Source organism: Thamnophis sirtalis, unplaced genomic scaffold, assembly GCF_051295495.1.
Source record: "Thamnophis sirtalis isolate CommonGarterSnake01/CBP01778 unplaced genomic scaffold, rThaSir2_p1.2 scaffold_5, whole genome shotgun sequence".
Classification (NCBI taxonomy): domain Eukaryota; kingdom Metazoa; phylum Chordata; class Lepidosauria; order Squamata; family Natricidae; genus Thamnophis; species Thamnophis sirtalis.
Genome location: NW_028261385.1, coordinates 95597971 through 95614987, shown reverse-complemented (window position 1 = coordinate 95614987; position 17017 = coordinate 95597971). Strand labels below are relative to the sequence as shown.

Below are 17017 nucleotides of genomic sequence, written 5' to 3'. Positions count from 1 at the left end.
TGGCAGTGACATTTAAGGCCGTGGGCAGTGGGCTCCAAGAAGCGGCTACCAGGGCACCCATCCCCTGCCCCTCCTGCCACCCCCAAATTGTGCCCTACTGTGAAATGCGCATTTTAATTGAGTCACGATGCGGGTTTCCTTTGCTGCCTGCATACTCCGGGTGGCCAGCAGCCAAGCCGCCAAGCCAGCTCTAATCTGCCTACCCTGTGTCGGCGCCTGGCTCCTGCGCCGTTGCCCGACTGCGCTGCCCTCTCGCTTTTCTCCCTGCCTCCCCCAGCCGACAGTGCTGGGCAGGAGAAAACAGGTGGCAAGTCTGTAGAGGAGGAGGAGGGCGTGTGGCTCAGTGATGTGCACCGGGGAACTGGGAAGGAAAGCATTTTCCGGTGGCAGCGCATGCTGGAACCGCCTGCCACCTGAAACACAATGCACTTGTTTGGCCTCTGCACGGGCCTTTTTGGAATTGGGGAGGGGACCCTACAGCCCAAAAATGCTTTCATTGAAAAGGATTTCATCGCAGTTCCCCAGGCAGCTCTGGGAATCAGGCTCCATGTTAAAGTGAGGATCCCCGCCACATGGAATCCCCCGAAAATGCGGCGCGTGGAGCGGGTGGGTGGAGCTACATTCGGAGTATAAGACGCACCCAGATTTTCACCCTCTTTTGGGGGGGGGGTAAAACTGGTGCGTCTTATACTCCGAAAAATACAGTAATCAGTTTTTTTGCCTCTTGAGAGAAATTCTATTTTAGTCCATGCTTAGAATTTGAGCACTGAATGGTAAAATGGTTAGGAATGCTGATTCTCTTATTTGATAAGAATTAATTGACACTGTTCATTGGTTTATCACCATAACTAAGAATTATGTTTCAAACATTTGGTTACTTTTAATAATTTTATCCATTCAATTATTTAAGTATTTCATGTAATTAATAATTTAACTTCATCAATATTTAATTCAATTAACAGTTTAATCCCTCCAGTAATTTAATTATTGAATACCTGAGAACCATAATAATTAATGCTATTGCATATACCAGTATCCAATGCTTATAGTCATGTATTTGGCGTGACTATCAGCCGTATTCCAGTGGTGTGTGAATTGAAAGGATTTCTTTGATATACAATATCAGTGGTTACTATCCATAACAATGAGTAGGCATGGCTTTCCAAATAAAAATTATTCAGCAAATCCTTTTTTAATAAACACATTGCCTATTTAATTCACACTGTTATTGAGTTGCAGTTTTCTGTCTTTGTAGTTCATGTGCTTTGGTGGAATGAAAGTCCAGATAGTCGGGCAGCTGGAAGACATTATGCCCATGAGGATCCTCGGTTAGTAGCAGCTGGTAAGTGAAAGATTTCTCCTTTTTTCCCCTTTCCCTTTGGGATTCTTTCTTTGAACATACATACATACATACATACATACATACATACATACATACATAATACATACATACACATACATACACACACACACCACTATTAATCGTTTAATTGCTTGTGTGATTTGTTTTTAGTTCGAGAAAGCGTTCAATTTCTGGAATCCCAACAGAACAGCCTCCTGCTTCCTACAGTGTTCTCGCCATTAAAATAAATATAGTGCTTAATGGGACAATTGTACTGTTAAGAGCATCTAAGGGTTTTAATAGCCCAGCTATATTTTTTTTTCCTGTTTATAAACTATGATACAAACCTATCCTCTCTTTCTGGTAGCAATCTTATGCCTATTTCCCTTGCTGGAAATGGGAACGTTAATCTCCCGCCCAGTGAAATGAAAATTCAAGATTCACTAAATTATGTTATGAAAATGAACTTCCATAACTTATTTGTATTAGACTCCTTCATTGTATAGTTATCAGTGTGTGAAAATAAGTCTGTCAAAGACTGTGATTTAAGAAAAGCATAGTTTTTTTGTTAATTTTTCTGACCGACAGTACATATTGTGAAGGATCTTTTCTAAATGGCCACAATTTCAAAGCATTATTAAGTTTTTTTTAATGTACATTTTGCTTGTCCTAAACCTAAGTGCTGCATTACTCTGAGGTAACATATACCATGTTTCCCCGAAAATAAAACAGCGGCTTTTCTTTTGACCCCCGAAATAAGCACTTGGCCTTATTTTCGAGGTCTTATTATTTTTGAAGTGCAGGAGGCGGCAAGAGTGGTCACCTCATGGCTGCTGCTGTGTTACAATATTTTCTGGGAGGGCTTATTTTCAGGGCAGGGCTTATTTTAGCACATGCGCTCAAAAGCCTGATCGGGCTTATTATCCGGGGAGGTCTTATTTTGGGGGAAACAGGTTATTTGCCTGCAATTCTATCTAACATGGTCCGAATTTTATCATTTATGTTTGTTTACTTGTCGCTGTACTAGAACTGGACCAAAAATGCCTTTGCAGTGGAACTTTAGTTGAATGAAAAATGTTCAATAAATCATGAACATGATCTTTCTTTCATTTCTATTGTTGATAGAAATGACATTGCATGTCAGTTTCAGGTCCCTGCTAGCTTTTCTTTCCTTTTCAATCATGGAAAAATTGAAGTAAATTAGAAAAAAAATCAAGTAAATTTTTCCATGTATTCAGAGCTAGCTCTGGCCATTTTAAATGGAGAAATGGAATAAACTGATTTATTCTGAGAGAGTTACTCGCAGTGGCATATTATGTAGCATACACATTTTTGTATTTTTGAAGCAATCATTCGAATTGCAGTGCCTGAAATGTAATTGTTGAAATTGAAACAATAAAATGGCTTTTTGAAATACATACATTTTGTGTTTCTATTTTAAATAACTTCCGATTTTAGGCATGGCACCCATATTGGAAGGGTTGTTAACACGAAAGCCAGGGTGGTTAACTTTTTTCAAGTTAGTTGGTGGGGAATGAAATGTTTTTGTAGTAGGATTCATTCCCTTCTAGCACAGCCCAGAGAACTAGTGTGATGTAGGGTTAAGGAGATCCAGGATCTAGCATAGAAGCCAACTGGATTGCCTTGGCCAGTGACACTCTTTTAGCCCTAATTAGGGACAGACTTTGTGACAAGACAACAGGGACGTGGTAGCTCAGTAGCTAAGACGCTGAGCTTGTAGATCAGAAAGGTTGGCAATTCAGCGGTTCGAATCCCTAGTGCCACGTAACCGAATGAGCTCCCATTACTTGTCCCAGCTTCTCCCAACCTAGCAGTTCGAAAGCATGGAAAAATGCAAGTAGAAAAATAGGAACCACCTTTGGTGGGAAGGTAACAGCATTCTGTGTGCCTTCAACGTTTAGTCATGCCAGCCACATGACCATGGAGACATCTTCGGACAGCGCTGACTCTTCGGCTTTGAAACACAGGTGAGCACCGCCCCCTAGAGTCGGGAACGACAAGCATATATGTGCGAGGAGAACCTTTACCTTTACCTGTGACAAGCCAGCTGATAAAGCAAAAGCATCCTGCAGCCAACTGTGACAAACGTGAAGAACAATTCTTTTTCTAGCACACCACATAGCACCCAGGAGAGTAAATCCACTTTTATACCACACAAAAATCCACTCATTGGGGCTGTTCAAAGCATTTTAAGGAAGTGTTTGCCTAGCACTTCAGCATCTCTTTTCAAAGCATTAAAAGCAGACAAGGGTTTATTTGGCGGGGGAGGCTTGTTTTGAAGGGTGTTCCTGGCTCTGAATATATATGTACACAAAGTTACTTTGCTTTATTGGCCTGCCGCTTCTCTCCCACAGTAAACTAGCCCATCAGAGAGAAAAATTTAATGTCCTATTGAGTGTCATGCTTTAGTGCATGCAGGTATTTATTTTAGATGTTAAAGGATTGAAACAATTTACCGTATTTAAAATATATTGACTAGTGCCTTCCTTTGTTATGACTATATAAGAGGAAGTCTATGGTTAGCACAACTGAGGTTTCCTGAAGTGAAACGGCAAGGAGGGCAGATATATTCCAAGAAACTTGGATAGATGCAAAGAAAATACTTGATGCTATTAAACAAGAAATTGTTTTGCCAAGGGAACATGAGGAGATCTCCAGGAAGCCACGAATAAAAAAATGTGAAAGGGAGCAAAGAGAAAAGCAGCAGAGGCCAAATGAACGAAATTGTATAACATCTGGGATTACACAGTGACTCTACAATCCCATGGAATTTTTGGACTTTAGCAAAGAGATCAGAACCGTCTATTTATGGCCCAAGTCACATCAGAGTCATATTTCTGTGGTTTCCAGAAGCCTGTTTGACACAGCTGCTGAAGATAATAGCAGAGTTTCCCACAGTTTTGAGATGGAGCATCACCAGATGAAAAGTTTAATATATGCCCTAAAATTGACCCACCACAATTAAGCCTCATAGCCCCCAAAACCTAACAACCATAATTCTGAGCTCAGTTACAGTTGTAAGTCCAGGACCGTAGTCAGAATTGTTTTCATTTCGTATTATACAGATCTCTTCAGGTTAAAATGTAATTGCTTCTTCAAGAATATCTTTGTTCTTAAATTGGAATTAAGTTAATCAGTGGGCTTCATTTTTTAAATAAAACATACACTGCATATTCTAATTTTGCATTAGCCAGCTATTATACATCTACAATGCTTTGTTATTGAGAAATAGAGAACCATACCCTTTCCTACTTACAATTTTTATATTAACATAAATCTCACAAATGCTTAATGATTGTAGACCAGCAACACTTTTATTCTTTACTTGGTACAAGGCAATTAACAGATGCCTATTAATATTTCACAAATAGTTATTAGCAATACAAATATATATTTGTTTTTCCATGAAAATGTCCATTGAAAGATTTTTAACTTAAAAGATTGTTTTTGCGTATATGTGAAACTATTGTTTTGCAAAGTTTATAAGATATTCCAGTGCAAAAATAGATCCCATTACAGCCAGCATAAAGTGCTTGGAATGAAGGATCAATCAGATTAGAGAAGGGAGGGGATTGGAACAAAACTGGGAGGAAAGCAGGGACTTACTATACGTATTAACTTCTGTAAGAAATATATTCATATGAAACTATACAGTATCACAAATACTGCAGAAGGATAACAGCAATTTTAATCACATAACATGAAGTAAATATTCTTGCTCAGTTCCTTGACCAGTGGTTTTATATCATACCACAGAGAACAATTAGGACATGGATGTCAAATTCAAGGCCTGTGGGCTGGATCCAGCCTAGGGGATGCTTAGATCTGGCCCACAGGACCACCCTGGAAACAGCGATGGACTGGCTTGTGGTGCCTCTTCCAGCGAAAATGGAGCTTGGGAGGGCTGTGTGCGGCTCTCCTGGGCTCCGTTTTCACTGGCAGAGAGCTGCAGGAGGTTGTTGCAGCCAAAAAATGAAGCCCAGGAGGGCCGCATGTGGGCTGCATGACATTGAACTGGCCACACCAAAGCAGGCCCCCCCGAGGACAAACACAACCCTGATGCAGCCCTCAATGAAATTGAGTTTGACACCCCTAAAGTAGTATAATTTTGGCTAACTTATCTGATACTAAGGAAAATTTCTATGCAGTGATTTACCAGTATTTATTGTGGAGCAAACCTAGCCTGGATCTCCATTCTTAGCAAGAAGTACTTCTAGAAATCATTATTTCTCATGAAACAGATCAGTAAGGATTTGAAAGCAAGGGGAATATGTGATTACTCCTGTACTGAAGTCCCACTGTGATCAGTAGAGCTAACTGCCAAGTTACCCTGCATAGGATTTCAGCCTTATATTGGAAATTTACACAGCTGTCATTTAACTCTAAGCCAGTTATTTTGGGTTACTGTTGTGTCAAGGGATTGTACAGTTAATGCTTACCTTCGTTTGAATTGTGTTAAATTAGCAAATGTGTTTTAAAACTATACTAAAATAGAGTATTTATATTTGTAGAAAAAATAGCTACTAATATGGAGAGAGACGGGGGGACGACTAAATTGCAGGTCATTGAAAGTTGGGTGCAAAAAAAGTACACAGGACTCAGACTGATGTCCTGCTGACTTCAAAAGGACTTAGTGCAACTAATCATTTCAGAATTTTACTTGCCTTGGGACATGTCTGAAATATTAGTATATGCCAGCCATAATGAGCACGTGTTGGTTTGTTATCCAGTACTACAAAAAAATGTTTGTACCAATTTTGCTTTGCCTAGTTTTTTATTTAAAGATACTATCTGGGCTGATTGAAAAAAAAAGCTTCCATATAAATTTCCAAATAAGCAATTGTTTAAAAAATGGATCATATTTTTTTAATTATATATTAGTTGCTTACCATCCACATATCCAACTTTTAATACCTACCTTCAATCCATATCTGGAGTAGGAGGTCAGTGTATGTGCCACATAAAAGCCATGGAGTAAGAGAAATGGAAGGACTATGGAAACTCAAGACTTCAAGAGCCCCAGCTGTTTTATTCTGGAAAGTTTTCTCCAACCTCAACCCAACACAAAGTAGGAAATCACCATTTTTGTGATTTAAAATTATATGAAAACCAGGACAGAGGTGACGATATAACTGAAGATTTTCAACATTGATGGAAATAATGCTATATGCATTTAGATATTTTGTGGTAGGCAGGAAAACAGATACCCTAGTATGGGTGATAATAGAGAGTTCTTCAGAGATTGCTGAGTGTCTCCTACAGAAAGTACTTTTACAAGAAAACAGACATGTCAAGCTTAAGTAAAGAAATATAAAAACAGCAACAGTTCCACAACAAAAGCAAAGGGGGGAAACCAAGCAATTGGTCATCATACCATTAGGACAGAAATTGTCTCAGATGTTTGATGTTAATAGTTGATTCTCCTACAAGCTATTAAGAAACATTGAATTCAGAGTAGCCTATTTTGACGGTGTGCTTCATGGCCCACTACTAAGAGCCCTAATGGTTGTCATACCAGTCCCCTCAAGCATGTATGGGTCAACCAGGCCAATAGCTAATACTAAAATAAGGCCACAATATTGCACTGGATGTGACTGCTGGACACTGATTCTGTTGATGCATTCATTGCCAGCAATGATGTTGTGCCCAAGCAGTTCCTTTCCCTGTGCAGAGGGGGCTGTTAGCATGGTGAATAAATAAATCACTGGCCACAAATCTCTGAACTGTTGTTACGTAATTCTTAACACAAAACATACTAAGTAGAAACAACTGGGAGTATGGCAGAAGACAACGTAGCAGCAAGTGGCACCATATTAGAGTTTCACAGAATTATAATGTAAGAATAGCTAAATTCAAGTCTTTCACTAGAGAACAGTACAACAAGGCAACATCTCCCAGAGGCCTGCCTCTGTAGTGGAATATTGTTTTGTTTGCATTGAATTGCATTGCATTGAAAGATTAACCAGTACAATGTCCCATTTATAATTTCCATCTCCATCTCCTCGGCCTCGATCTGTTTCCACTTGGGAAGATCCCATCTATAATACAGAAAGGATGAACCTTTCCCCCTTCTGCTCAGTGCGACCATTGCGTCCTTCTGAGGAAGGTTATTCATACGCAGCTTTCCTTCACCTTTTCATCTTGCAAAAAGGAAGTCAAATTAGCTACATCTACCACAGTCTGGTTTTTGTGCAACGACAAGTCTTTCATGTGGTCATCATCACTTTGGTCCTTGGCGAAGTTTACAAATACCTGAGAGAAGAGACAAAAAGGTGGGCATCAATAATGAGATCATCACAGGGAGATGTTGATTCCTCTTTGTCACCTATTTGTTGTGGCCCATTGGCAGCCAGCAGAGTTGGACAGTGAGGAGGTTGTGGAGGAACATGGGCTAGTCCTAGAGGCTGAGGAAAGCTCAGACGAGGGCTCTTTGTTGGAGGCAGAGAGGAAGCTAGACAGCAGTGAGGCAGAGGAACAGAGGAACAGCTGGAGTCTGTTCCCAGTGTGCGCATGTGCAGAGCTGCCAGACGACAAGAACAACTAAGAAAGCAGGGTCGACTTAGGAGTAAAGGCATACCTTGGAGGTGATTAGCCTCTCCCATAGGAAACAAAAGAGGAACGAACGGGGAGTGGGCTTTTATAGGAAACCATTCATTCAGTCATTTCAAGAGTGGAAAGTTCTGTATGTGACTATAAGAGATTGTGTGCCAAGTTTTGTCTTGTTCTGCATTTGGAAACTAGTTATCTGGCACCTCTCCAAACGAAATAAGGTTCGGGTTGATAAATATTCCTCTGAAAGACTTTGCTATGTCTTGCTGACTGAATGAAAGGAATTCATAGTTGTGTAAATAAAAGGGGTTTTGCCGGAACCAAGACTCGGCTTCTTGTTTTTTAAGGAAGCCTGGGTCAGAAGACTATTGTGACTGGAGTGAATATCAACCAACAGAGAAAGAACCAAGGTGGTAACTGAAGTGTGAAAGTGAATAAATTAAAGCTCAGGATTGCAATCAAGGAACGAGATCTTGAGATGCGGTTCCCCCCCCTCCCAATTTTATGCTATCAACTTACTTGGTCAAGTGTGGTCTGGGAAACGGAGTAGTCTTCTATGTGGAATCTCTTTTTGTTCTGGGAGAGGATACTAAATATCCTAGCCAGAGAGGATGGAGAGGATGGGAGCTGATATTGCAGCATGTTGCGATGCTTCTCCTTCAGCACGCTTCCTGGAAAAGCCAGCTTGAAGAAGTTCTCAACAGGCGTTAAGTCAGGATTTGCCCCTGCTATTCGTACAATTATTGTGTAGCCATCTCCAAACCTGAAACGTAAGGAAAGCAGAGGTACTCAGCCATGGTTATCCTAAGTTTTAAAAAGACATCATAGCTGTAATGTCTTCTGGCTTTCTCACAGGTCATTTATGATCCTAAAAAAAGGTGCCATTGATTTCAAAAGTACCACATAATCATAGTCCTGGAGGTTAATGAGAAAAGCCTCAACATGCTCATTGATCCATGATAAACCAAATTTTGACAGCCATTTTTCTTTGATGAGGATCTAATATATACGATTACAGTGTCATGTACTTTCAAGTATTCATTAATTATTTTGGCATGAATGCCAAATAGTCCATACAACTTGCAACTAAACATAAAAAGGAAAAGTAATGTAAGCAACAAGGTCCTGATATGTCTTTATTTGGACAAGCAGAGGAAAATGCTTATCTGTGATTTTGAAATAACTTTCAGAACAAGCTTATATCATTTTCACTGATCTATGAGTGATCCAAAAAATGCTAATCTTACAAGTCTTTATGTGTTTTACAAGAAATTCTATGTCAGGAATGAATTGTTATTTATTTTATAGTCATCACAATAATAAACAAAATGGACAGCAATGCAAGTATCTGTATATGATATGACACCTCATTAGATTTATTAGGCATGTGTTTCAATATTTTAATCTTAAATGTTCTTCAATGGGAGTTAAATGATGGAATAGTGAAAAATCTTTAACTTTCTGACATCCTTTCAATTCCCTTATATTACCAGGAAAATAGGTAAGATGTAATATTAAACTTGCCCTATTTTTACATTATTTTCCTTAAATGTAAATGTAAGTTAAGTCAATCAATAAATTAGCGAATTGGAAAACTGGGCAATTGCCTAAAAAAGTATTTTCTGTGACTATGGGACTAGGATAAAAAGTAATGGGTATAAATTGCAGCTGTCTAAATTTTGCTTAAATAAGGAAAGGAATAAAGAAAAAAATTCTGATCATAAGAGATGTATGTACATAAATAAATAGAACAGTCAATCTACAGTCTATTTTAAGGACGATGTGAGTTGTTCATATCTGAAGTTTTTTAAAAATCCACTTCAGGCTTTTAAGAAGAGACTGGACAACCCCACTAATAAATGTTTTAACTGTGTGGGGGTTTTTCTGCATATTGCAGAAGGCTCATGGTCCTTCCAAATCCTATGAAATAAATCTATTGCTGACTTCATGCAAAACGTCTATAGAGATTCTCAGTCATCCATGTCATGGTTGTCCCAAGGGTGCTTTTTCAGGAGGCAACTGGACTTTCTTGTTTTTTCTTTGAAGATGTTTCGCTTCTAATCCAAGAAACTTCTTCAGCTCTGACTGGATGGTGGGGAATGGAAGGATTTATATTCCTTGCAGACAGCTGGTCATTTGCATCCTTTTAGAGGGCCGTTGAAAGAATGCAAATGACCAGCTGTTTGCAAGGAATATAAATCCTTCCATGCCTCACCATCCAGTCAGAGCTGAAGAAAAAATAAGAAAGTCCAGTTGCTTCCTGAAAAAGCACCTTTGGGACTTTGTGCAAAGTTTTTTTAAATCATTATAAAAATCTTACTGTGAACTAGCCATCTTTCAAAACAGAAATGCATATATTGGCATAAAAATAGGAGGGACCAAGCAGTTTTACCTGTTCTTCAAGTGTTGGACACTGCCAAGGCACCTGAACCGTCCATTCACCATGATTGCCATTCGAGTGCAGAGGGCCTCACATTCTTCCATGCTATTTGAGGGGAAAAACAGATTCATTATACAAATGAATTGTTTGACAGGTTTTTTTTAAGGATGTATGAATTATAACAATTAAAGGAAAATAATAAATAATTACATGAAAGGGAAAAAGAAATATAAAGAGACATTGGATAACAAGCAAAAAGAGAAAATAGTTTACAATTATCAGAATTTAAAATTCATTGTTTCATTCAGTCGTTAATACAACTAAGTTCATTATGTCATCTTGAAAAATAATTAGACATGTATACAAAATTGCCCTTGTTTGTCATTGTTCCAAACATAAGATGCTATAATCATGTAAAGGAAAAGGAAAAACAAAAAACTAACAATGAAAAAGGAGAAAAATCAGTAAAAATGTTATTAAACAACATAGTTTAAAATTCTCTCATTGTGCACAACTCCTAATTATATCAATCTATTTACTTTTTACTGTCTTCATGATGATTATTTCCCTTTTAACATTCATACATATTTAGTGATTTTTGGAATGCACATCTGTTTTAATTCCTCAAGAAACAGGTAGCTCTGGATATGCAGGGTTTGGATCTCTTGAGATATTAAAATATCTTCTTGTAAGCAAGAGAACCATCCCTTTCCCACTTTTAGCCATTCTAGTAGGGACCTGTCTCCTACGGATCCAAGTTTTTTCCATGGAGAAAAACCTTTCCCACCCACAAGTACTTTCCTTGGTCACACACACACAAACGCACACAAAAAGCTTAGAACCATAGGAACCATATTATGTATATAGTAACAAGGGCCATAAGAAAGAGATAGCTGTGGAGGTGGATATGCTGCCTTCTGCTGGTCTAAGCAAGCCTCACTACCTAAAATTAAATAAAATATTCAGAAAATGCATTTTCTGCTTTATTACTAAGCGGTCATATGTAAAAGAAGAAAAGATTATTAGCCTATTCTGCCCTATTTTGTTTTATGTTTACTCAGGTAGATGGACCTGTTGTTCCATTAAACTTTTGTGAATTTTCCTCCTGGCAAAATTTACATCAAGAATAGTCTGTTATGTTTCTAACATATGTCACAATTCAAGGGAGAGGGAAGGAGAGTAAATGGGCTCTAAGTTGAAAATCATGCAAAACAGTTTTTGTATGCTGTTATCGCTTACCTGTGAGATGTAAGGACCACGGACCTTCCCTCTTTGATGATGCTCAAGGCACAGTTCCAAAGGAAGCGGCGGGCCTTGGGATCCATTCCTGTAGTTGGCTCATCCTTCAATTAACACAGATTAAATTCATTGGTTTCGCCATTACTGCCATGGTAGAGTGCTTATTGTCAACCAAGTTTACCCTCAGAAGACAAGGGCTTAGTATTCAATTATACTGTACATTTCCTGGAATAAGGTGCTAAATGAAATTAGGGAAAAACTCAACTATTGCTAAATCTCACTTGAAGATTGAAATGGAACTTGAAATTTTTCCATTAAAAAAAAACACCTCTGCAAATAGTGTGGTAGGGAGAAAGGGTGATAGAAGCTGCCTCTTTTATTTGCCAACATGCAGAAGGAGATATAGTCCATAAAACATGGTGTCATTTACACCTGCCAGTAACAACAGACTCTATGACTCATCATGAGACACAAGAGTTGCTACCCAACCTCTGGAGAGCCAAAGATTCTTGAAATAGAATACTGAAAAAATGAACTTTATCAACTATCTTCAGTTAAATTATGATATATCATATCAATTTTAATGAGCTAAATTGTTAGTGAATTGTATTTATTCTTATGGCACGTGTCAAGTGCCAAATTAACACTATGATTTGCTTCCACTATAAGGGTTTTTTTTTGGGGGGGGGAGGTTGCAATTCATAATCTGCTTCTGACAGCAAAGTAGTTTTGGTTGACACTCTTCATGAAATCTTCCTAGTTTTAATGAGATGTGTTACTAATGTGATCATATCTATACTTACCAGGAAGACCACAGGAGGCCCCCCGATTAGAGCCATTGCAGTAGACAACTTGCGCTTGTTCCCACCACTGTAGGTGCCGGCATATTTTTCAGCATATTTTACAAGGCCTAGTTTACGGACAGCCCATTCACCAACCTGCCAGATGGAAGAGCAACATGAGAATTGAAATACGGTCTCCATAATTTAGAGCAGAGGATAATTTAACTCCTGTTCATTAATCTGCTATCTGTACTTTCTGTTTCAAAGTAAAAATGCTGTTGTGAATATGAAGGTTGCTCACATTGCATCTGCCTGCAATTCTTTAAAGCAGCTGTATCTTTCCCAAATCTCATGGCTGCCCCAGCTGTTGTGTGATCATGGGAAAAGAAGCATCAGGTTGAAAGGGTTGTAGATAATGCAATGTGCATATCCCCCTGTACTTCAAATCATCTTTCTGTTTTTGAATCCACATAGGCTTCTTATGTATCCTAAGTGAACTTAGTATGGTTCGTACCAACAAATAGACAATATTGGAAGAACGCTTGGATTTTCTGGTTCATGGTTGGTTACAGAGGCATAAGAAAGTAAAAAATAATTTTAACAAAATCAGTTTCCCTTTCTTGAGAATGGAAAATACAAAAAGCAATCTAAGAAAGACCCTCCTTCCTTCCTTCCTTCCTTCCTTCCTTCCTTCCTTCCTTCCTTCCTTCCTTCCTTCTTTCCTTCCTTCCTCATCTCAACAAATGACTCTGGAGGGCGCATACAAAATTAATAAATGAACAAAAAACGACTGTGAAGCAATCAGAAGTTCCCCAGCAGAAAGGGAACTACAATCCCCATAGCCAGTTTGTAAAATACCCCACATTTAGGAAGGAATTTAGCTTATATAGGCTTGGAAATGATATAGGGTGGGCTACAAATGAATTTGATATAGACGGTATTTCTATCTTTTCTGTCTCATTTGTTTTTTCTTATAATTTTGTATAATATTTTTCTAAGCCACCAATAAGAACATATGGTGAAACATACAAAGCATGAATGTCATGTCTTCTTTAAGAGACAGGAAGTATATGCTTATTTCTGTACACTCCATTTAATTACCAGCCATGGGGAGTTTGTGGTGGCAATTAAGTTGGGTGGTTCTACTTCTGCCTGTATCATTTTACCTTGCAGACTTCTTTCTCAGGAACTCCCCTTAAGAGCGCAAAGAATTCCAGGTGTTCTCGCCCAGTCAGCAATTCCTGAATGGCATCAAACTGAGGACAGTAGCCCATGTTCTGATGGACTTCTTCGATGTTAGACAAAATACTGTGAAGAAATGAGACCATTTCTTAAAGACTTGCCAGTTTTGCTCCAGCTGTCTGACAAAATTCTCAGACTTGAACATCCAAGGCAGAAATAGAGCTGTTGGGGGCCATAGGCTGACTTGTAAACTGCTTAGAGGGGGCTGTAAGTCTAAACGCTATTGCTATGGGCTAAGTCAGGGGTCGCCAAACTGGGCCACAGCCTCTTGGCCACCGGGCAGCATGAGAGGTTGGCCAGAGCAGTGCATGTGCATGGCTGCACATACACACACACACACACAAACACCACTTGCGCTTGTGTCGGCAAGCGCTCACGTGCACACATGCATGCATAAAAGCACCTGACCTTCCAGGCTGCCAACCCAGAAAGGTTGGAGAACTCTGTGCTAAGTTATAATTGTGAGTGGTGAATAGATAAAGCCACAGGTAGTTCTCATTTAGTGACAATTTGTAAAGATGGTGATAAGACGGTAATTTTGTTACCAATCCTCATATTTATGACCTTCATATAGCCAAGGAAAGCTGAAGTAAGAATCGCTGCTATCTCACTTAACGACTGCTTCATTTAACAAACACGTTTCTTTTCCCAATTGTGGTTGCTAAATGAGTTCTACCTGTAAAGTTTTCTTCATACCTGTTTCCCTTCAGAAAAGCATCTCCTCCTGTAACATCAGTGTCTCCAGTCAACATCTTGAAAGTGGAAGATTTCCCTGCGCCATTCACGCCCAAGAGGCCAAAGCACTGAAACCATTAAGAGTTACAATATCAGCACACCATCAAAGCATATATATATGTGTGTGTGTAGAAAATCAAAGTGTGTGTGTGTGTGTGCTTTGATCTTCTACACATAAATTGGTGCAGGTTTTTTCTAATCCTTAAAGCTGTATAGTTTTTATATTTTTATAGCATTCTGTATGCAGGTTTTTTGGTAATCCAAGCATATATATGTTTGTGTGTGTGTGTGTGTGTGTGTGTGTGTGAATCATTCCACATCACTACCATGACGTAACCATGTACTTGAGGCTTTCCATTACTACAAGCCTCCATGTGAATTTTTCAATAATTGCTTTATCCTTTAGTCCTTGAGTAATATATTACATTAAATTTACAAGCATAAAGACTGGAAAGCTTTACCTCTCCAGGAGGGATTCCAACACAGATCCTATCCACAGCAGGTTTCTGTTTCATTCTGTACCTCTGGAAATAGTAACAAATTGGTTTGTAGATGACAACAATTCAATTTTACAAATTGTACCCCTTCACCTCTCTTCTCTTTCCAGGCATGGTTTTCCAAATTTTTATCTTCCTTTCTATTAGCTTTTTCTATTTGCATCAACTACAAGCCTCTTCAGGAAAACCACGCACAAGTTAACATGTGAGCAACTCTGTTCTGCCTTTTTATATCCAGTGAAACCCTGAAAGGGTAGCATCAATTTACACATTTAATGACTTATGCTTAACGCCTTTATGGGAGAAATTTTCTTCAGCAGCAATATTAGGTGGCAATCAACAGCAGGTTTCAGTATCCAGTCTTCGAAAAGATGTATAAATGTTCAAAGAGAAATGTCATTTTCCTATAAGCACAACTTAATTTGTTGTTTCCCTCACCTTGGTTAATTCTTTGATTTCTAAGATGTCACTCTGTCCACCACCACCGATGATCCTCTGCCTTTCTCTAATCACATCCTCATCCTCTTCGTTTACAGGTGGAAGCTTTGCACTGATAGGCCTTTGGGAAACAGGGTGAAAAAGGAATATATTGTGTTAAAACTTATTTCAGCACTCAAACTTCAAATTGTGCTACGTAACAGATACGCTACTGGACACCATCACAATATGTGGAACTTAGTTGATCCTCTTTCCCAATTTACAAAAGTTAAAACTCACACTTAGTTAAAGGCAAGCCCAAGGCACATTCCAAAAATTACCATTCTACTTTAACATTTTAAAATGAACTCCCAAGATGCTTTAATCATTCATCTAAAAATCAAAAGGTAGCAAACATCAGTACCAGAGAAAAAAACATCTATGCCATACTGTAAAAGCAGAATGCGTCCTGATTAAGATTTGCTTATTGACAAATCTAGGTTTGCTTCCATGAGTTATATGAAATAACTGTCAGATTGGGGTGAAAAATTAAATTGGAAAATTGAGATACTTGAAATTAAAATGTTGGTTTTGGTACGTTAGCAGAGGAAGAGTAGAATTAACAGACAAAATGGATGGAGTAGGGGGAGACCAAAAAAATGAAGGACTACAAAGTTCTAGGAGTATTACTGAAACCAAGTCTATGGTAAATTGTAGAATAAATTTGAGTTATTAGTATAAAAAATGAAGGTAAAGTTTTTGATCTTAACACTAATCCCCCATTTCTCCTCTTCTAACCCTTTCAGAGGAAATTTTTTTTTGTCCTTCTGTAATGTAAACAGGCATTACAGGTAGGCCTCAGGTTACGACGACAATCGAGACAAGAATTTCTGTTGCTAAGCAATAAGAATATAACGTGCAACATCATGTGACTGCATTGCTTAGCAACAGCAATCACAGCAATCCTGGATGCCATTGTAATTCAAGGACTACAGAAGTCTTTAAGTGAGGATCTCACGTGACTGCAACATGGGAAGAGGTGAGAGTCCCAGGCCAGCAGGCAAGAGCTACAGGTGGATAGACGTCACAGAGCATGGGATGGGGAAAAAAGCAGCGGGAACAATTTGTGACCTCCTACATCTGCAGGCTTCTCTGTTTGACTTGCTTTTAGGAAGCCAATATAGAAGTTTGCAAATGGCAATCACGTGGCTGATGCTGCAACTATTGTTAATTACGAGCCAGCTGCGAAGTGCCCGAATCACAATCACATGACTGCGGGAACATGGAATAGCTACAATTCCAAGGACTGGTCGTTAAATTCCCCTCAATCGGTATCGTTGTAACTAAGAACAGTTGCTGAAGGAGGGGTCATAACCCGAGAATTACCTACAGTAAGATGTTCCCCTCTATAGATAGTTTAGCGCTATAACATTTTTAATTATTCTTTACATTTGGCTGCATGAGCTGGAAATCAACAGGAATTAAATTTTCATCCACCCAAAATTTCTTAAGGGCACAAGATTGTTAGTGCCTGATTTAGGTCCTCAAGCCTCAGCCTAACCCTAAAACATGCACCCTTCCCATGCTAGGAATTGATCGCTACGGAGGATTTCTTACCTTGACTTGATAAAGAATCTGTATTGGATCAACACCGTGATGAGGAAGAACACAACTCCTTCTATAGCCATGGCAAAAAGGTTCCTCCCAACTAGGTTCCAGGAGAGAGGGGAGACAAAGCGATTCTCACCTGGTCAGAGAGAACAGATAAATTGGTTCAGCCTTCCCAAGAAGCCACTGCTGTGTATATCCATCA

The 17017-nt window shown here is 38.9% G+C and overlaps 2 protein-coding genes across 9 annotated transcripts in view; one reads left to right on the top strand and one right to left on the bottom strand.

Moving 5' to 3' along the window:
- Positions 1–17017, top strand: part of LOC106544865 (protein NipSnap homolog 3A) — a 51890-nt gene that overhangs the window by 10353 nt on the left and 24520 nt on the right. For 3 of the 8 annotated variants that reach the window (XM_087716227.1, XM_087716222.1, XM_087716226.1), the window contains 3 exons: positions 1256–1342; positions 14898–14992; positions 16011–16780. In XM_087716227.1, the coding sequence (XP_087572353.1) occupies positions 1256–1342; positions 14898–14989 (179 nt within the window). In that variant the 3' untranslated portion in view covers positions 14990–14992; positions 16011–16780. The other 5 variants (XM_087716228.1, XM_014061266.2, XM_087716224.1 and 2 more) reach the window with 4 other exon arrangements.
- The window catches only part of ABCA1 (ATP binding cassette subfamily A member 1), a 127040-nt gene continuing 114678 nt past the window's right edge, over positions 4656–17017 (bottom strand). Inside the window, exons 41-50 of the mRNA XM_087716229.1 lie at positions 16822–16951; positions 15226–15346; positions 14752–14814; positions 14252–14358; positions 13480–13621; positions 12335–12469; positions 11532–11635; positions 10305–10397; positions 8432–8675; positions 4656–7615 (exon numbers count right to left, since the gene is read on the bottom strand). Coding sequence (XP_087572355.1) covers positions 7475–7615; positions 8432–8675; positions 10305–10397; positions 11532–11635; positions 12335–12469; positions 13480–13621; positions 14252–14358; positions 14752–14814; positions 15226–15346; positions 16822–16951 — 1280 coding nt within the window. The 3' untranslated portion in view covers positions 4656–7474. The remainder of the gene's footprint in view (positions 7616–8431; positions 8676–10304; positions 10398–11531; positions 11636–12334; positions 12470–13479; positions 13622–14251; positions 14359–14751; positions 14815–15225; positions 15347–16821; positions 16952–17017) is intronic.